At 56.0% G+C, this 20,594-nt stretch overlaps 1 protein-coding gene across 3 annotated transcripts in view; it reads left to right on the top strand.

Moving 5' to 3' along the window:
* The window catches only part of DOT1L (DOT1 like histone lysine methyltransferase), a 72,484-nt gene continuing 51,890 nt past the window's right edge, over window positions 1–20,594 (top strand). For 2 of the 3 annotated variants that reach the window (XM_030795875.1, XM_030795876.1), the window contains exons 1-2: window positions 194–330; window positions 17,231–17,274. In XM_030795875.1, the coding sequence (XP_030651735.1) occupies window positions 250–330; window positions 17,231–17,274 (125 nt within the window). In that variant the 5' untranslated portion in view covers window positions 194–249. Of the gene's footprint in view, window positions 331–17,230; window positions 17,275–20,594 lie in introns of all 3 variants that reach the window. The other variant, XM_030795874.1, reaches the window with a different exon arrangement.

Raw genomic sequence — 20,594 nt, 5'->3', positions numbered from 1 at the left:
ATTGTGCTCGCCTCACGCCGGCCCAAGATGGCGGAGGCGCTGAAAGCTCCGGGCCTGTGACTACAAAGAGGGAGCCGGGGGCCGGGCCGGACCGGAGCGCGGCGGCGGCGGCGGCGGCCGAGGCCGAGGCCAGGCCCCCTCCCCTCAGCCTCCCGCCCCTCCCTCCCGCCCGCCCTCCTCCGCCCACCGGCGGCCCCGCCCCTCCCCCAACCGCCCGCCTAGCATGGTGCGGCGGCCGCGCGCGCGGACATGGGGGAGAAGCTGGAGCTGAGACTGAAGTCGCCCGTGGGGGCTGAGCCCGCCGTGTACCCGTGGCCGCTGCCGGTCTACGTGAGTGCCGCTCCCCACCGTCCCTACCTCCCGGCCTCGCCTCCTCCGCGGCCCCTGGGGACACCCCAAACACCCCGAAGCCGCGCTCGCCGGTTCCCCCTGCGGAACGGAGCCCCTGGACTCCACTGTCGCTGTTCCACCCCCGTTGCTTCCCGGCCGAGGGCCCCGCGGCTGTTTCCCGCAGGGTGGGAGCCCCGCGCGCCTGGGGTGGGAGCGGGAGCCGGCGCCCCCGAGCCCTGCCGCGGTGCCGTTGCCCCCGCCGGGCTGTCCCGGGCGCGGAACGGGAGGGGTAGCTCGTGCCGGCCGCGTTTTGACGGGAAGCCCGCCCGCCCGCCTCGCTCGTTCCCGGCGCTGTCAGTGTGCCCCGCCGCCTTATTTCTGTTTTTGAGGGCACCCTTTCCTGTCTCCTCTCCTCTTCTTTTTAAAAATTAGGCGTTTGTCACGCTTTTCCTACTCGGGCACGGCGGGCCCGACCCTGCGAAGGTGGGGAGTTAACGTCCCCTGGAGTGGGCGGGAGCGGTCTGACCTTTGGAAATGGGGAATTTTTGTCCCCGTAATTTTGAGTGGGTATGGGCTGCCCTGGCCCTGGGAAATTAGGAATCTTTGACCTGTTAATCCTAGTTGGGGTGGGGGACAGGCTTTATCCTTGGAAATTGGGACTTTTGCTCCCCGATCTTGAGTGGGCAGGATTGGGTTCACCCCGGGAGTTAGTAAATTTTGTCTCCTTCATCTTGGTGACCGTTGGAAAATGACAGGCCGGGTGGAATGTTACAGAGGCACCCCACCGGCTTGTTCCAGAAACCCGCGTGCGGCTCCCGGGGTGCGAGTCCCGGCGTGGCCCCTGGGGAGGCGGGACGCGTGCGTCCGCGCTTGGGACCCTCTGGCCACGCTCCGGGCCGGGCAGGGCGCGTTTTCGGGGAAAAGTGAAGCAGGCGCTGTCGGCGAGCGTGTCCGGGGCGCGAGTTTTGGGGGGCGCGCCTGCAGGGCCCGGCCGGGCATCCCCGCGCGCCCTGGGACTCCCGCGCGCGCGCTGGGCTTGTGTCAGTTTTTGGAAACGTGCTCGCTGGGGGCGGGGTCAGGACGCGGAGAGCGCTGGGGAGCCCGGGCTGGCTCACTGCCCCGGGTCGGTGCGAGTGGATGGGAGAGGGAACGCAGGTTCCAGCCCGGCCGCACGTCCCGCGCGCGGGGCTGGCGGGGTCGGGCCCTGGGGCTCTGGCTTCTCTAGTTGGGCAGCTCCGGGTGTGCGCCTGGGCGGCCTGAGCCGGGATCCGGCCAGGAGAGGTCCTAGGACAAAAACTGAAAGCAGAGGCCGCGCTTCAGCGCCCCGACCGGTTTCCTCCCTCGAACGTTCAAACTCCAGAACCCTTCCAGCCTCCACTTCTGTCTGTTGGGCTCTCATCGCTTTAGGTGGCAGAAGGCGTCTGACCCTAAGAGTTCTATCTGTAACTGACTGAAAATCATTTGAGGTGGCTTACCACCGTCCGACCAGCCCCAGTACATGGCTTCACATTTTTTTTTTTTTGAGACGGAGTCTCGCTCTGTTGCCTAGGCTGGAGTGCAGTGGCACGATCTCCGCTCACTGCAAGCTCCGCCTCCTGGGTTCATGCCATTCTCCTGCCTCAGCCTCCTGAGTAGCTAGGACTATAGGCGCCCGCCACCACGCCCGGCTATTTTTTTTTTGTATTTTTAGTAGAGACGGGGTTTCACCGTGTTAGCCAGGATGGTGTCGATCTCCTGACATCGTGATCCACCCGCATCGGCCTTCCAAAGTGCTGGGATTACAGGTGTGAGCCACCGCGCCCGGCCCACATTTTTTATTTTATTTTTTGAGTCGGAGTTTCGCTCTTGTTGCCCAGGCTGGAGTGCAATGGTGCTATCTCGGCTCACTGAAACTTTGGCCTCCCAAGTTCAAGCGATTCTCCTGCCTCGGCCTCTCTGGTAGGTGGGATTACAGGCATGCGCCACCACACCCTGCTAATTTTGTATTTTTAGTAGAGATGGGTTTTCTCCATGTTGGTCAGGCTGTTCTTGAACTCCTGACCTCTGGTGATCCACCTGCCTCGGCCTCCCAAAGTGCTGGGATTACAGGCGTGAGCCACCGCGTCCGGCCTCACATTTATTTATTTATATTGATTTATTTATTTTTTGAGAGGGAGTGTTGCTCTTGTTGCCCAGGTTGGAGTGCAGTGGTGCCATCTCTGCTCACTGCATCCTCTGCCTCCTGGGTTCAAGCGATTCTCCTGCCTCAGCCTCCTGAGTAGCTGGGATTACTGGCATGAGCCACCACGTCCGGCTAATTTTGTATTTTTAGTAGATACCGGGTTTCTTCATGTTGGCCAGGCTGGTCTCGAACTCCCAACCTCAGGTGATCCGCCCGCCTTGGCCTCCCAAATTGCTGGGATTACAGGGGTGAGCCACTGCACCTGGCCTCACATTTATTTGTATATCTTCCTCTTTCAGTTCACCTAGGGCGTAGTTCACTGTTTGCAGGGTACAGTTCTACACGTTTTGACGAACTCATTGGGTGGTGCCCTGACCAGTGCTGTGGTCCAGGTGCACAACCCCCAGCTTCCCTGCGGCGCCCCCGTCCTCAGCTTGCCTGGGAGCTCCTGGCTGCTCCCCATCTGGCCTTACCTGTAGTTCTGCCATCTCAGAAAGTTGGCTGAATGGAATCAACAGGACGTTCCCTTTTGGTCCTGGTGGCTTTCAGGCGGCCAAATCCGTGTTGCTGCAGGTTTCAAAAATTACCCCATGTTTTTGCTGACTGTAAATCCATTGGACAGTTGGACCACAAATTGTTTATCTGTTTGCCTGCGGGTCACAGGACTGTGGGCTGTTTCCAATTTTTGGTGATTAGAATAAAGCCGCACTAAACACCACTGGCGGGATTTTTGGTGAAAGTCAGTGTTCGCATGGTGAGGTTCTCAGGAGTGGACCGTACTACCGACCTGTGCTAAGCGTCTGTTTAACATCTGCATCCCAACAGTTGCCACTTGTCAGTACTAAGAAACCCACTGGAACCCGGTGTCGGGGCCTGGGGTAGTGGTGTTGCCAGGGACCCTTTGCCTTTTCCCTGATACTGAAGTGAACATTCACATGAAGGCAGCCCCGGTGTCCCCGCCCGCATGCCTGCTGCCCTGCCTGGCCAGTGCCCCATTGTAAATAGTAAGGGTGAGGGCTGGCGGGAGCGGGCTTTCTAGTGGTGGGCGGGACTGTGCTGCGTCTTTCCCTCCCTGGCCAGGCCCTGGCTTGGCAGGGTGTGCTGGTTCTGGCGCCGTCTGCGGCCTGTTCCTGCTCTGGTTGGCCCACTGCCGGGCCCAGCATCTTCATTCGCCCAAGTGCCAGAGGCAGCCTTCCGACAACCTCGCTGTGACATTTGTCATTTTCTGTGTTCCCGTTGAGGAATTTTGCTTTCTCACAAGAAGTGAGGGGCGGTTCTGATTTTCTTTTCTTTCTGTTTTTTTTTTTTTTTTTTTTTTTGAGACAGAGTTTTGCTCTATGGCCCAGGCTGGAGTGCAGTGGCGCAGTCTCCGCTCACTGCAAGCTCCGCCTCGTGGGTTCCAGTGATTCTCCTGTCTCAGCCTCCCCAGTAGCTGGGATTACAGGCGTGCACCACCACGCCTGGCTTATTTTGTATTTTTAGTAAAGACAGGGTTTCACCATATTGGCCAGGCTGGTCTCAAACTCCTGACCTCACATGATCCACCCACCTCGGCCTCCCAAAGTGCTGGGATGACACGCGTGAGCCACCGCGCCCGGCCGCGGCCGCAGCCGCAGCAGCACATTTATTCATGATTCATTCCAACAGCAGCTACTGAATACTCAGTGTTGTGGGGGCACAGAGGACAACAAGCCAATATTCTCCCCCCGCCACCGCCCCAGCATTCTTAGTCTCAAGAAACCTGTCAAATGAAGACAGGCCGGGCACAGGGGCTCATGCCTGTTGTCCCTGCACTTTGGGAAGCCCAGGCGGGAGGATCGCTTGAGCCTAGGAGCTTGAGACAAGCCAGGGCAACATCGTGAGACTCCATCTCTACCAAAAAATTTAAAACAGTGAAGTTAAGTAGGTTATAAATAGAAGTTCAGCAGAGATACTGTGCTGAGTACAAGGTCAGCTGAGGTCCCCAGGGAGGGGCTGCCACTTCTGCCCTGGGGGACCTGTGGGTGGCTGCTTGGAGGAGGGGCCATCCGGAGGAGGAAGCAGAAATAGCCCCAACTGTCCACACTCGGAAATGAGTAGTTCGGAAGGGGTTTGCCCAATTGGCAAACGCAAGGGGGAGGAAGGGCTATTTTTGTTCTTATATGACCTGGGAGTTCCTGGATAACCGCTTTTCTTGAGCCCTGCGTGGCATTTCTTGTTTTTTTTTTTTTTTTTTTTTTTTTTGAGACGGAGTCTGGCTCTGTCGCCCAGGCTGGAGTGCAGTGGCACCATCTCCGCTCACTGCAAGCTCCGCCTCCCGGGTTCACACCATTCTCCTGCCTCAGCCTCCTGAGTAGCTGGGACTACAGGCGCCCGCCACCACGTCCAGCTATTTTTTGTATTTCTAGTAGAGACGGGGTTTCACTGTGTTAGCCAGGATGGTCTCGATCTCCTGACCTCGTGATCCGCTCGCCTCGGCCTCCCAACGTGCTGGGATTACAGGCGTGAGCCGCTGCGCCCGGCCGGCATTTCTTGTTTTTTTGAGAGGGAATCTCGTACTTTTGCCTGGGCTGGAGTACAACGGTGCGATCTCGGTTCACTGCAACATCTGACTCCCGGGTTCAAGTGATTCTCCTGTCTCAGCCTCCCCAGTAGGTGGGACTACAGGTGCCCGCCACCACGCCCAGCTAATTTTTTGTGTTTTTAGTAGAGACGGGGTTTCACTGTGTTGGCCAGGCTGGTCTCGAACTCCTGACCTTGTCATCCACCTGCCTGGGCCTCCCAGAGTGCTAGGATTACAGGCGTGAGCCACCGCGCCTGGCCCTGCGTGGCATTTCTAGGGCAGGATGGCCCTGCCCTTCTAGTGGGAAGGGCACGAGTGGCATTATTGGTTGTTTGCTGGGAAAGAACCTTCAAAGGCCACAGAACGGGACCTTCCCCCGGTGACTCACGGGCTGTGGGCGGGCAGGGGCGGCCTCCACTGGCCAAGGGTCCCGACTCTCTGACTCTCATTAATGAGTGAGTACATCTTCCGCCTGACAGCCTGGCCTGGAGCCCAGCTGTGGGCGGCGGTGAGTGGGCAGCCAGCAGTGAGTAGCAGCCGGGGCGGGGTGAGCTGTCCCCACCGTGACTCAGAAGGTATTTTCTGCTGCTAACCTCTGAGCTTGAGTGTCCTGAGTAATCCCAGCTCCCCCGGAGGCAGATTAACCTTTAGGCAGCTTTGTGTGAGTAAAGGAGTTGCTTTAAATAGGACAGAATAATAGAAAAAACCCAAGTGTCCCGTTTGGTAGCAAATGCACACTGCTTTGTTCCTGCTGGCCCGAAAGAGGTCGCAGGGGACATTGGGGGGGTGGGGGGGTTGTCCAGAAACTCTGCAGATGATACAGGGACACTCCAGCCTAGCTTCTGAGGAGATTTTTTTTTTTTTTTTTTTTTTTGGAGACGGACTCGCTCTGTCTCCCAGGCTGGAGTGCAGTGGCCCAATCTCGGCTCACTGCAACCTCCGCCTCCTGGGTTCAAGTGATTCTCCTGCCTCAGCCTCCCGAGTAGCTGGGATTACAGGTGTGAGTCACCACGCCCAGCTCTTTTTTTCCTTTAAAAATCTGCTTGTTAACTTCTGCTCATCAGAGTGTATATTTGGGGTAATTCGAGTCTGTGCTCCCAGGTTGCAGTCCTCAAATGTGGCCCAAATAAACGCTCTACTTATATTAATTTTGCTCCAGTTCCTTTCCTTTAGCTCGACAGTGTGAATCTACAATTATCTTGAAATAAAAAGTTTAATTAAAAAGAACACACGGTTGCCCAGGCACGGTGGCTCATGCCTTTAATCCCGGCACTTTGGGATGCCAAGGTGGGCAGATCACCTGCGGTCAGGAGTTCGAGACCAGCTTGGCCAACATGACGAAACCCCGTCTTTACTAAAATTACAAAAATTAGCTGGGCATGATGGCGGTTGCCTATAATCCGGAGAATCGCTTGAACCTGAGAGGGGGAGGCTGCAGTGAGCCGAGATCATGCCATTACGCTCCAGACTGGGCGACAGGGCGAGACTCTGTCTCAAACGAACAAAATTAGATAAAGGAAAAAAGAATTTGTGTTCAAGTAATATTGGCCATTGATGGCTGCACATCGCTCTTGGTGTTACAGATTCCAGGAACAGGAAGATAGTGGCCGAGAGCAGCAGGCAGGAACAGATAGATGCCTTTCCACGCTTGCCCCTGGTGTGGTTGGGGGGCATGAATGAAATCCTTGCTCTTGTCTCTCTAGACCTGATGCATTTTGCATACCCCACTGGGCACGGACTGCTTGGAGCTGTTTTTATCTTCCAGCACTGTGGGGTATAGAAAGGACCCAACACAGTTCCTCCTGTGCTCTCCAGCAGTCAACACAGAGGAGTTCCGGAACCAGACACGCGTACCCAGGGATTCATCAGTTCTGTGTTTCCAACTGGGTAGCCCCGATTCGTCTCACTTCCAACATGTCTACCTCGACACAGGCTCAGATCCCACGGGGTAAGGGCTCAGTCCCCAAGACTCCCCCACTTTCCATGCCAATTAGAGGCCCCACGTTGTGACCTGTGCTTCTGAGTGACCGGCTGTAAATCCAGGTTCCCATCACCCTTACCTCGGCTTGATTACATTGCCTCAGTGGCTCACAGAACTCCGAGAAACACTTAGGTCCTCTGGTTAATGATAAAGGAGGATCCATAGGATGCCCATGAATACTGAGAAATGGACCCTCAGGACAAGGCATGGGGGAAGGGCCCACCCCCTCCAGGAGTCTCCTGGAACCTGTCCTTTTGGGTGTTGTTTCTCTCATTAGTTTTGAGATAGGGTCTTGCTTTGGCACCCAGGCTGGAGTGCAGTGGCTTGATCTCTGCTGACTGCATCCTCCGCCTCCCAGGCTGAAAGGATTCTCCTGCTTCAGCCTCCTGAGTAGCTGGGATTACAGGCGTGAGCCACCATGCCTGGCTAAATTTCGTATTTTTTGGTGGCACCTTGCTGTGTTGCCCCAGGCTGGTAGTAACTTTGATAAGCTTTGGGCCTCAGCCTCATGTTGTGTCGTGGGGCCTGAGGTACAGCAGGGGCCGCAGAGGAGTCCTCCAGGGAAAGGACTTCGAGAATGGTGTGGCACTGGCGGAGCCTTTTACCTGGAGGATCCCTGCATTGAGCTCTTCTGGTCCCAATTTGTACCGAGCCCTCCTCTTCCTGCCTGTAGACTGAAAGAATGAATTCCTGGCCCTGGAAGGTTCAATCAGCAGTTCTCGGGTGGAGGTGGCTCTGCCCCCAGGGGACACCTGGTGGCGTCTAGAGACATTTGCGGTTGTCACCACCGGGGTGGGGGAAGCCCAAGGATGCTGCTCAGCACTCACAGAGCTTGGGGCAGCCCCACCACCGAGGGCGGGCGAGAGACTCCGAGAGCTGTGCCTTTCATCACCTGGGGTCCCGGGCACAGACTGCCGCCGGGTGTCGCTCGGTGTTCGCGTAGATGCCTTCTCCTGGGGGCAGCCCTGCCTTTATTTCCTGAGTGCTTCTTGGGACCATGCGTGTCTGGCAGGCCCTGGCCAAGATCGAGGCTTGCTTCCTGCAGTCCCCGCCCACTGTGTCCCCCTGAGGAAAGGACCTGAGGTGCAGTTAGCGTAATGGGAGTGTATTTGGGCCACGTTTGTGGACTGCAGCTCTGGAGACACAGATTCAAGTGCCCAGAATATATGCGCAGCAGTTACAAGTGGGGCTTCTGGAGAAACGAAGGGGGTGGCTTTTGCATTGGAATCACAGGAGTGATTGCCCGGCTCCACATCCTTCCTGGTATCTCAGACTCCAGGGATGTGAAGATAACAGACGGGTCACATTGTGCAAATGGTGATAACCTTGTAGGTAATTCATCAGCTAGTGTGGAAACCCCAGGGGAGGAAAGAAGGCCCTGGGAGGGCGTGACTGAAACTCACTCAGAGGCTCTCTGGGCCTGTGGAGTTCTGCACAGCACGCAGCTCCCGCTCCTCGGACGCACTTTTCTTTTTTGTTTTCTTTCCTTTTTTTTTTTTTTTTTTTTTTGAGACGGAGTCTCGCTCTGTGGCCCAGGCTGGAGTGCAGTGGCTCAATCTCTGCTCACTGCAAGCTCCGCCTCCTGGGTTCAAGCGATTCTCCTGCCTCAGCCTCCCGAGTAGCTGGGACTACAGGCGCCCACCACCACGCCCAGCTAATTTTTTGTATTTTTAGCAGAGACGGGGTTTCACCATATTAGCCAGGATGGTCTCGATCTCCTGACCTCATGATCCACCCGCCTCGGGCTCCCGAAGTGCTGGGATCACAGGTGTGAGCCACCGTGCCCTGCCAGCCACTTTTCTTTCTCTTTTTTTTTTTTTTGGAGACAGAGTCTCACTCTTTTTACTCAGGCTGGAGTGCAGTGGCGCCACCTCGGCTTACTGAAACCTCCGCCTCCTGGGTTCCAGCCATTCTCCTGCCTCAGCCTCCCAAATAGCTGGGATTACGGATGTGCGCCACCACGCCCAGCTAATTTTTGTGTTTTTAGTGGAGACGGGGTTTCACCATGTTAATCCGGCTGGTCTCAAACTCCTAACCTTGTGGTCTGCCTGCCCCGCCTCCCAAAGTGCTGGGATTACAGGCGTGAGCCACCGCGCCTGGCAATATTTTTCCTCTTTTTTTTTTTGAAATAACAGCCTTGTTGTGACAGTTCACATATCATAAAGTTCACCTGTTTTAGGCTGGGTGTGAGAATGGCATGAACCCAGGAAGCGGAGCTTGCAGTGAGCTGAGATCGTGCCACTGCACTCCAGCCTGGGCGACTGAGCGAGACTCCGTCTCAAAAAAAAAAAAAGTTCACCCGTTTTAAGTGTACATTTCAGTGTTTTTTAGTATATTCACAGATTGTGCAGTCATCACCATTGTCTAATTCCAGAACGTTCTCATCACCCCAAAAGGAAACGCTGCCACCTCAGCAGTCAGTGCTGGTCTCCCCTAGCGTCCTGGCGCATTTTTCCCTGCGTGGAGGCCCACGAGTCCCGTGCTTTCCTCCTTCCCTGTCACGCTGTGGCTTTGGCCTCAGGCTAGAGGGTCAGTGGCCGTCAGCCTGTGCTCAGAAAGCCTGTGCTCAGACAGCCTGTGCTCAGACGAGGGCGAGGAGATTTCTGGTCAGCGCATCCAGCCTCCCTCCTGTGTCACTTTGCTGCTGGAAAAAGAGGGTCCTGATGGAGACCCCAAGAGAGGAGAGAACTCGAGGTGAGCCACAGATCACAGTGAGAGCAGCCATGAAGCCGCTCCCTTACACAGTGGGGCTCCGTAAGAGCAGGGCATCCTCGGGGAGCAGGCAGAGGGTGCCTGCTCTTCCTTAGCGCCTCTGTGTGTGAGAAATGTCCGGGGTTGCGAGTAAACCTGGAACGTGCAAGACACTCACTGGAGGCCAGCCAGGTGGTGCCGTCCGACCACCCTTCAACCCCAGCCTGCTCACTGGCCCTCTCAGTACAGCAGGCATGGGTTCTGCGGGCTGCCCGGAAGACCTCCCCAAGACCCATAGATGCTGTGTCCTTGGTGGTCAGCTCATAAGTGTGAACCTTCCCGGTACCTTGCGAGTGCCTCGCTACGCACTTTAAGATGGGGTCGCTCTGGTCATGTTTTATGAAACCAGAGGCCTAGTGAGCCCAGCTTCCTCTCACCGCTTCATAGCAGCCTGTGTGGGTGGCCTCAGCCCTTCTGAGCCCCTCCAGTATCGAGTTGCTTTGACTGTTTCCAGGGAGCTCCTTTGGTTGTTGGGTAGCTTGGGCTGTTTGTTTGTTTTTTTGAGACAAACTCTCTGTCACCCGGGCTGGAGTATTGGAGTTTAGTGGCGTGATCATAACTCACTGCAACCTTGAACTCCTGGCTCAAGCGATCCTTCCACCTCAGACTCCTAAAGTGCTGGCACTACAGGCGTGCACAGCTGTGCCCAGCCAGCTGGGGCTGTTGCAGATGGGCTAGTTGTTATCAAGTCAGCTGAAGCCTTGTCAGCCATCCTTGGTCTGAGCTCTCCCTGGCTCTTGGGCAGCACCGTCCTCTTCCTGTGGAGGTCTGAGTCCCTTTTCACATGGCCCTTGATCCTGCAGACCGATGCTCAGCCAGGAAGCAACATGCTCTGATGTCCAGGCCCAGCTCTGCTGTGAAGTAGCTGCGTGGACTTGGGCCAGGGCCTGTGTGGACCTTGGATTCAGGGTCAAGTCTAAAAATGCTCTGTCAGGTTGGGCACAGTGGCTCACACCTGTAATCCCAGGACTTGGGGAGGCCAAGGCGGGCAGATCACCTGAGGTTGGGAGTTTGAAACCAGCCTGACCAATGTGGAGAAACCCCGTCTCTATTAAAAATACAAAATTAGCCGGGTGTGGTGGCTCACGCCTGTAATCCCAGCTACTTGGGAGGCTGAGGCAGGAGAATCGCTTGAACCCAGGAGGCGGAGGTTGCAGTGAGCCGAGATTGTGCCATCACGCTCCAGCCTGGGCAACAAGAGCAAAACTCCATCTCAAAAAAAAGAAGAAAAAGCTTTGTCAACTAGAAGGGTAGAATTAGGTCCCTTGGGGTAAGGCTGCAGAAACACCCCATAAGCTATGTGTGTGATTTCACTGTTTCTAGTAGCCACATTTTTAAAAACCGAAGATAAATTTTGTTTTTTTTTTTCTTTTTTTAGAGATAGGGTCTTGCTGTTCACCCAGGCTGGAGTGCAGTGGTGTGATCACAGCTCACTGCAGCCTTGAACTCCTAGGCTCAAGTGATCCTCCCACTTCACTCTCCCAAATAGCTGAGACTACAGGTGTACCTGCCATGCCCAGCTATAAAAAAAAAAAAAGCAAAAACTTTTTTTGAAGAGATGAGGGTCTCAATACGCTGTCTAGGCTGATCTCAAACTCCTAGCTTCATGCAGTCCTCCCGCCTCAACCTCCCAGAGTGCTGGGATTACAGGCATAAGCCACTGTGTCTGACCTCTTTTTAAATTTTTAAATCTATTTTATCTTTTTTTTTTTTTGAGACGGAGTCTTGCTCTGTTGCCCAGGCTGGAGTGCAGTGGCGCGATCTCAGCTCACTGCAAGCTCCGCCTCCCGGGTTCATGCTGTTCTCCTGCCTCATCCTCCCGAGTAGCTGGGACTACAGGCGCCCGCCACCACGCCCGGTTAATTTTTTGTATTTTTAGTAGAGACGGGGTTTCATTGTGTTAGCCAGGAGGGTCTCGATCTCCTGACCTCGTGATCCCGCCCGCCTCGGCCTCCCAAAGTGCTGGGGTTACAGGCGTGAGCCATCGTACCCGGCCAATATTTTTTATCTTTTTAAGAGTTGAGATCTTGCTATGTTGCCCAGGTTAGAGTGCAGTGACGATCATGATTCACTGTGGCCTCAAACTCCGGGCTCCAGTGATCCTCCTGCCTCAGCCTCCTAAGTTGCTGGGACCCCAGGCATGGGCCACTGCATCTGGCCAAGGAGATAAATTTTCATAACTTATTTAACCAAGTATAACCAGAATATTATCATTTTATCATGTAATTAAAAAGTTGTTGTGGCTGGGCGCAGTGGCTCACACCTATAATCCCAGCACTTTGGGAGGCCAAGGCGGGCGGATTTCCTGAGGTCAGGAGTTCGAGACCAGCCTGGCCAACATGGCGAAACCCCCTCTCTACTAAAACAACAAAAATTAGGTGTGGGCCGGCCGCGTGGCTCACTCCAAGACCAGCCTGGCCAACATGATGAAACCCCATCTCTACTCAAAATACAAAAAATTATTCGGGCGTGGTGGCTGACACCTATAATCCCAGCTACTCAGGAGGCCGAGACAGGAAAATCACTTGAACGCAGGAAGTGGAGGTTGCAGTGAGCCGAGACTGCGCCATTGAACCTGGGAGGTAGAAGTTGCAGTGAGCCGAGACCGCACCACTGCACTCTGGCCTCGGCAACAAGAGCAAAACTCCGTCTCAAAAAAAGAAAGGAACTCCAACACGAACTGGAAGCCAGTGCTGGGCTCTTCTGCACAGAGGCTCCCACCCATAGTCCAGGAGTACAAACCCAACCATGCTGCTCTAGACGTGGGCCCTGGGACGATCACCCAACCTCTGTGTCCCGGCTCTGCCTGGGCCCTCCAGGAACAGGTCTGTGCTGGAAATGCCTCTTGGCCGAGGCTCCTTTTACTAGACATCCACTCTCAGTTGGGGTTCCTCCAGGCCCCGCACACCCACCCACCATGAGAGGGAATGTCACCGCTTGGCCTTTGGGATTCAGAAAAGCCTGGTGAAGTCTGCACAAAGCCCTGGCCCCCAGTCCTCGGTCCACACAGCATCCCACACCACAAGGCACCTCTGGACAGGAGGCAGCACGAGCAAGAGGGGACGGGGGCAGTAACTCGGGGTGCACTGCCTGGTGGGGACACTGTCTCCCTAGCTGTGAATGACAGGGAATGAGGCACCAGGATGAAACAGGCGTGGGGCAGAGGGCACGGCTCGCAGGAGTTGCAGAGCGAGTTCATCCTGCTACTGCTTCTGCGGGGCACTCATTTTTAGAACTACACTTACGTGGCCCCCAAAATAATGTCACGCTGCCAAGGAGAGCAGGCAAGGACAGGTGACACCGCTGTAAATCAGAGCGTTTCCAGCCTTCACACCCGTGAGTCATCTGGCTCCCGGGAACATTCTCTGCTCCAGTAAGGCCTGTGCCTGTGAGAAGCGCTTGGCTAAATCCCAGGAAGGGGAACTTGGGCCGACAGTTCCCTCCAACCTGCGCAGCCTCAGGACACCCAAACCACAGCTGCAAACACTCTGCCAGCCAGACATGCAGCTCCCGCGGCCACCACTTCGAGACAGCAACTCCCTGTGACAAGAAAACTCTGAAACCAGGCGAGGCAGGGCCCTCTGTCAGATGATCACCGAGGAAGACGCTATGGAGAGACAGGAACCGCCGGGACCACAGCAGGCTGGAATTCCAGCTTGAGGAGGGAGAGGGGAACCCTGTCGTGGGCCCTGACTGTGAGCAGGAGGAAAGGGGTCTCACAGAAGCAGGACCCCGATATGAGGGAGCAGGCCCAGCACCCCTTCCTCCCGCCCCCAGTCCCTGACCAGAGAGCAGGCCGGCCCTCTGGGTGTCGCTTCAGATGCGCAGAACCCAGTGCTTCCGGCTGCACCCTGCAACATCCCAGAGCACTCTGTGGGGGTCTGCAGGAAGAAGACTCTCCCGTGAGGGGAGCTGTATGGAGCGGCACCGTCCCGAAAGCAGCCACTAGCCACTCAGGGCTATGGGCACCCGACATGTGGCTGGTGGGATGGAGCTGTGCAGAGCACAAAATATGCAGGAAACAACCAGGCGTGCCGCACTCGCCCCACACACACAGTCAAATCACGCAGGAACAATTGTTTTTTTTGGAGAAAAAGTTTTGCTCTTGTCGCCCAGGCTGGAGTGCAATGCCACGATCTCGGCTCACTGCAACCTCCACCTCCCGGGTTCAAGCAAGTCTCCTCTCTCAGCCTCCCTAGTAGCTGGAATTACAGGCACCTGCCACCACACCCAGCTAATTTTTGTATTATTAGTACTACTAACAATTTTTATATTATTAGTAGTATTAATAATTTTTGTATTACTAGTAGTAGAGCTAATATTTGTATTACTAGTACATGTTGGCCAGGCTGGTCTCGAATTCCTGACCTCACGATCTATGCCCAGCTCGTGTTGAAGTTCTTTAGCCACCTTTGAGCAAGGGACCCTATTTTCACTTTGTCCGAGGCCTGCAAGTTCTGCCTGCTCCCTCACCACCCGCGCCAGCCCTGCTCTCCGCTCTGCCCAGCCCCGGCTCCTGCTTCCTCCTATTTCTTTTTCTTTTTTTTTTTTTTGAGCTGGAATCTCACTCTGCTGCCCAGATTGGAGTGCATTGGTGCGATCTTGGCTCACCGCAAGCTCTGCTTCCTGGGTTCAAGAGATTCTCCTGCCTCAGCCACTGAGCAGCTTGGATTACAGGTGTGTGCCACCACACCTAGCAATTTTTTTTTTTTTCTTTTTTTTTTTAGGTGGATTCTCACTCTGTATCCCAGGCTGGAGTGCAGTGGTGCAGTCTCAGCTCACTGCAACCTCTGCCTCCTGGGTTCAAGTGAATCTCCTGGCTCAGCATCCTGAGTAGCTGGGATTACAGGCACGCACCACCATGCCCAGCTAATTTTTTTTTTTTTTTTTTTGTATTTTTCATAGAGATGGGGTTTCACTGTGTTAGCCAGGCTGGTCTTGAACTCCTGACCTCAAGTGATTCACCCACCTCAGCCTCCCAAAGTGCTGGGATTACAGGTGTGAACCACCATGCCTGGCCATTTTTTCTTTTTTTAGTATTTTTTTGTAGAGATGGCGTTTCACCATGTCTTTGGGAGGCCAAGGCAGACAGCTCACTTGAGGCCAGGAGTTTGAGACCAGCCTAGCCAACGTGGTGAAACCTCGTCTCTACCAAAAAAAAAAAAAAAAAAACCCAAAAAATCTCCAAAAAAACACTTCACTTTGAAATTTTTTTTCTTTTTCTTTTTTTTTTTTTTTTTTGAGACGGAGTCTTGCTCTTTTACCGAGGCTGGAGTGCAGTGGCACGATCTCGGCTCACTGCAAGCTCCACTTCCCAGGTTCACGCTGTTCTCTTGCCTCAGCCTCCCGAGTAGCTGGGACTACAGGCGCCCGCCACTACGCCTGGCTAACTTTTTGTATTTTTTTTAGTAGAGATGGGGTTTCATTGTGTTAGCCAGGATGGTCTCGATCTCCTGACCTTGTGATCTGCCTGCCTCAGCCGGCCTCCCAGAGTGCTGGGATTACAGCATAAGCCACCGCGCCCAGCTACGCCCAGCTAATTTTTTGTATTTTTAGTAGAGACGGGGTTTCACCTTGTTAGCCAGGATGGTCTCGATCTCCTGACCTCGTGATCCACCCGCCTCAGCTTCCCAAAGTGCTGGAATTCCAGCCTGGGATTCCACCACGCCCGTCCCTAAAGTGGTTTTAGACTTAGAAGAAAGTTGCAAAGCACTGCACAGACTTTCCATGTGGCTTTATTTCATCATAGTACCCTGATCCAAACCAAGAGGCGGGCGGAGCTGTGGCCTCAGTGGCATATATGTCCCATCCCATCATTGCCATGAGCCCTTGTGTCTCCTGTCTCCCCTATCTAGGCTGATCACTCGGTGCATAAGGAAAGCTGGGAGGTCTCCTATGGTCTGGCCTTTGGAAGAGAGCCAGCTGGGGTCTCTATGCGGCACCCCTCAATCAGGCTTGGTTGCTTCTCTCAGGGTTATGCTGAGGTTCTGCATCCTGGCAGGAGCCCCATGATGGGGTTGCGTCCCGCTGGGCCTTGGGAGGCTCGTGGCAGCTGCGTGTCTCACTCTGGTGACGCTGGCCTTGTGTTTCGTCAGGTGGTGTCCACAGGTGCCCCATTGGTTGCTTTTTCTCTGCCCTGGGAGAGCCATGCCCTGCATGGCTGCCTGGGTGGCCTCTAACGTGCCCTGTGGACTGCAGCATCCACTGGATTGCGTCTGTAACTGTTACTGCTTCGGCGTTTACCTAATGGGGATTTAAAAAAAAAATTGTTCATTTTTATAAAAAAGACATGGGCTGGCCGGGCGCGGAGGCTCGGGCCTGTAATCCCAGCACTTTGGGAGGCTGAGGTGGGCGGATCACCTGAGATCAGGATTTCGAGACCAGCCTGATCAACATGGAGAAACCCTGTCTCTACTAAAAATACAAAATTAGCCAGGCGTGGTGGCTCATGCCAGTGATCCCAGCTACTCGGGAGGCTGAGGCAGGAGAATCCCTTGAACCCAGGAGGTGGAGGTTGCAGTGAGCCGAGATTGCACCACTTCACTCCAGCCTGGGTGACAAACAGACAAACAAAAAGACATGGGCTCTCACTGTTTCCCAGGCTGGCCTCGAACTCCTGGCTCAAGTGATTCGCTCCCTGCACCCAGCCTGTTGTGGGTTTATATCAGCACAGTAGCACGCAGACGCGCTGTGGAAAGCGCATGTGTCCTGGTGGCGTGCACTTGGTCTCTGATTCTCGGTGATGGGTGTGGAGTCGGAGAGGCTTGGGTGGCCCTGCTGGGTGTGAACCTGCCTTTGACATTGGCCTTGTAGAGGGAGCGAAGGGCAGGGTGCTGGATGGGGAGGGTTCTGCGTCAGGCCGAGGACCTTGGTTTTAGTTGTGGCAGGTTCTGGGCTATGGCGAGGCCGCCCACGTGGGCTAGCCCAGTGGTTTTTTCCCATGGTACAGTTGGGGAAACAGGCCCCGTGGAGGCTCTATCACTTGCAGTCACATACCAGGCCTTTGCCGAAGCAGGACTCCCAGCCAGGCTGGAGCGGCGTCGGGAGAATTCCCGGTGGGCCTGCGGAGCGCGGTCTGACGGGCTTGGGGTGTGTTGAGGGATCAGTTGACCTCCAGGGAAAAAATGGGGAGACACGTGGAGCGGAGCTTGGGGTGGCCGTTTGCTTTAGGGTGGGAGAGGAGCAGGACCGGGGGCCATAGACTCCATCCCAGGCCTCTCCCTGCTCGCTGCCTGTAGTAGGACACAGCATGCCAGGAATAGGTCCCCGGCAAGATCTGTGTTCCCTTCGTGGTCCAGGGTCTGGGAGTGTCTCTGGTGGTCCCCGCTGGGTGGTGGGCTTGGGAGCTGCACCAGTTGGGAAATGAAGAGATGGGAAGTTGGTGGCATCGCTTGTCCGGGAAGAGAGCGACGGGCTCACAGGGTGGAGGATGGCTCTGCGTCTCAAATCTCTCTCTCTGTTTCAGGATAAACATCACGATGCTGCTCATGAAATCATCGAGACCATCCGGTGAGTGCACGGCCTGCAGCGTGCTGTCTTCACAGCCCTGGGCCGCTTCCGTGGACACCCGTGCCCTGCAGATTCTGTTGTGGGGATGGCTCCCGCAGGGGTGGACTCCTGGAGGTGTTGCGAAGCGGATCGGGGTGACCCAGGGACGGGTAGAGCTGTTTCTCCCAGCTCCATTCCTGGCCAATGGGTGCCGAAGTCCTGAGCTGCTGGGGTGTCCAGTGGGTCCTCCAGGGGTGTTGCCCTGCCTTCCTCTGTCTCCTTGTCAGTCTCCCCGCTGTGGGTTTTGGGCCGACCTTCACCCTCACGTGCCCTCGACGGCCTCCTGTGTCTGTGCCCCGTGGGTGCAGAGAGGAGTGTTCCGGGGGTGACTTGGATGAGCAGGAGGAGGAGGCCGTCCCGTCCTCGTGAGCTCTAGCCTGGGCTCCAGGGTCTGTAGCAACAGTGCAGGGAGGCCCTCCGGGTGCCTCTCTGCTGCCCACTGGGAAGCTGCCCATGGTGGCCGGCATTCTGCGTGTCTCAGGTGCTCAGGGTCAGAACCCTCATTGTGTGGCACCAGCAGGGAGGCCACATGTGTCCATGTGGCCCTGGAGTCTTGCCGGGCTATTTTTTAGCATGCTGGGCTGTGAGGACACCGCCCGTGCCCACGCCCAGCATCTGCCCAGGCCTGCAGCTGCCACAAGGGCCACGCCGAGCTCCTCTTGGCCCGGTGGCTCTGTGCCAGGCCCCTGGCTCCTGAGGCCCTGTGGTTCACTGTTGGGGCCCAGCGGCACCTCCCTGGCCAGGTTGTTTGAGGATTAAGTGAAAGTGTTTGTGTAGGTCGGCCAGGGTGGGCCTGACCCAGGGTCCGTGCTTAGAATGTGGGATCTGCTTTTTTTAAATGTCATGATCCGTGGACCAGGCAGTGGAGTAGGGGCCCCTCTGTTCTTTGTAAAAGAAGCCTGGTGTTATGGTTGGAGGGAGGGCTCTGCATCAGGCAGCTGGACCCCAGCCCAGCCCAGCCCCCACCCAGCCCCTGCCCCAGCCCCAGCCCAGCTGCAGCGTGCTTCTGGCAGCCAGCCGCCTCTCTCTGCCTGGGTTTCTCTCGTTGCAGCCAGGGGCCAAGACTGTGCTGGCGTGGGCCTCTGTGGGTGCTCCTCACAGAGGGCCGGGCAGTCTTTTTAAGAATGCTCAAGCTGTGCACGGTGGCTCACGCCTGTAATCCCAGCACTTTGGAACGCCGAGGCAGGGAGATCATTTGAGGCCAGGAGTTCGAGACTGGCCTGGGCAACTTGGGGAAACCCTGTCTCTACTAAAAAAAAAATACAAAAATTAGCCGGGCGAGGTGGCGGGTGCCTATAGTCCGAGCTATTTGGGAGGCTGAGGCAGGAGAATAGCTTGAACCCAGGAGGCAGAGGTTGTAACGACCCAAGATGGTGCCGCTGCACTCCAGCCTGGGCGACAAGAGTGAGACTCCATCTCAAAAATAAAAATAAATAAATAAGAATGCTCAGCTGGGCATGGTGGCTCACACCTGGAATCCCAGCGCTTTGAGAGGCTGGGAGGGTTGATCACTTGAATCCAGGAGCTGGAGATTGACCGGGCAACATAATGAGACCCCATGTCTACAAAAAAGTAAAGAATTAGCTGGGCATGGTGGTGCACATCTGTGGTCCCAGCTACTTGGGGGGCTGAGGTGGGAGGATCAGTTGAGACCAGTGGCGCTGTGATTGTGCCACCGCCCTCCAGCCAGGCAACAGAGTGAGACCCTGTCTCAGAAAACAAAGCCCAAACAAGAAAGAGTGCTCCAGGGCTGTGGCTTCCCGGGGCTGTGGCTTCCCGGGCTGTGACTGTGCAGGTTCTGCCAGTGCTGCCCAGACGTGGTCTCTCTGGGTTAGGGTCTTGGTGCAGCAGGTGTGGAAGCCCCTCTCTGACCAGACTCTTTTTTTTTTACCGGCTGCTTGGAGTTTATTTTCCGCTTGGTGCCAGGTGCACAGTTCCAGGTGTCAGGAAAGCTAGCGAGTGCTGGGGCCGGGCGGTAGAGAGCGGGGCTCTCACTCCTTTTTGGTGTCTGCTGTGTTGATGCGAAGGTCTGCTTGTTGCAGCCGCCTAGTCTACAGGGTGGGGGGTGGGGGTGGGGAGGGGGGCGGGGAATGGGGGTGGGGGTGGGGCGGGGAGTGGGGAGGGGGCGGGGAGGGGCTCTGGTGGACTAGCGCCTCCGCAGGCCTGCGGCTGTTGGTAACCGCTCAGGTGAGGACCGGGGCCCAGCGCTGGCGGTGCTGGACTGACCGCCGGGCTGCTTCCTCGGGGCGTCCCGAGCCAGGCCACAGGTGGTCATGCTGCTGGAGGCCTGGGGGGGTTCCGAGTGCTCTGCAGACTCCAACACCGTGGCCATGAACGGGAGGGTGGACTTCCCGAAAAAGAAGCTGGCCCACCAATGACCCGGGTCTGACCAGACTCTTGCTAGTGTGTCTGGAGGTGCTCAGCAGCAGGGGAGCTGCACCTGCTCCTCATGGGAAGGGGCCTGCCCAGGCTTCTGGGGTCAGAGGAGACCCCAGGCCGCCGGATCTCAGGCAGTGACGGTGAGGGTGCCTGTCTGGCTGCGTGCTCGCCTTCTGCAGGGCTCAGAGCCGACTGTCTTGTTTGAACTTTGTGTGTTTTTTGGGGAGCGCATCTGGAGTCTGGAGCTTAAGTGTTGTAGGGAGCAGGGGTCCTGGGACAGGGGCATGCACCAACACCTGGGCATCTGCGACGTAGGCAGAGGCTTTGAAACTCAAACCCCCTGGAGAGGCTGCTTTCTCTTACGCATCCCCAGCACGTGGCCAGGGTTCTCACGGTGTGAGGCTGCACAGACTTTTTCTGTCTGACTTCCTCCAGAAACACTGACCATGTTCTTACACAGCAAACACCATTCAGCCCCCATACGGCCCGTGTCCCAAGCACGTCCTGCCCCAGTGTTGTTTTTTTGAGTCAGAGTCTCTGCTGCTCAGGCCGGGGTGCAGTGGCGCCATCTCAGCTCACTGCAGCTTCCACCTCCCGGGTTCAAGCAATTCTCCTGCCTCAGCCTCCAAGTAGCAGGGATTACAGGTGCCTGCAACCACGCCCAGCTAATTTTTGTATTTTTAGCAGAGGCGAGGTTTCGCCACCTTGGCCAGGCTGGTTTCAAACTCCTGGCCTCAAGTGATCCACCCGCCTCGGCCTCCCGAAGTGCGGAGAGGGCTGTTGTTTAAAGATGATTGGGCTGTCCTAGGCTCTCCTCGTTTGGATGTCCAGTTGAGAATCAGCCTTTCCATTTCTCCAGAAAAGCCAACTGGGCGTTTTCTAGAAATTGGTTTGAGCCTGCA

Source organism: Nomascus leucogenys, chromosome 17 (assembly GCF_006542625.1).
Source record: "Nomascus leucogenys isolate Asia chromosome 17, Asia_NLE_v1, whole genome shotgun sequence".
Lineage (NCBI taxonomy): Eukaryota > Metazoa > Chordata > Mammalia > Primates > Hylobatidae > Nomascus > Nomascus leucogenys.
The sequence above is the reverse complement of the archived record's forward strand: the minus strand, read 5'-3'. Positions and strand labels throughout refer to the sequence as shown.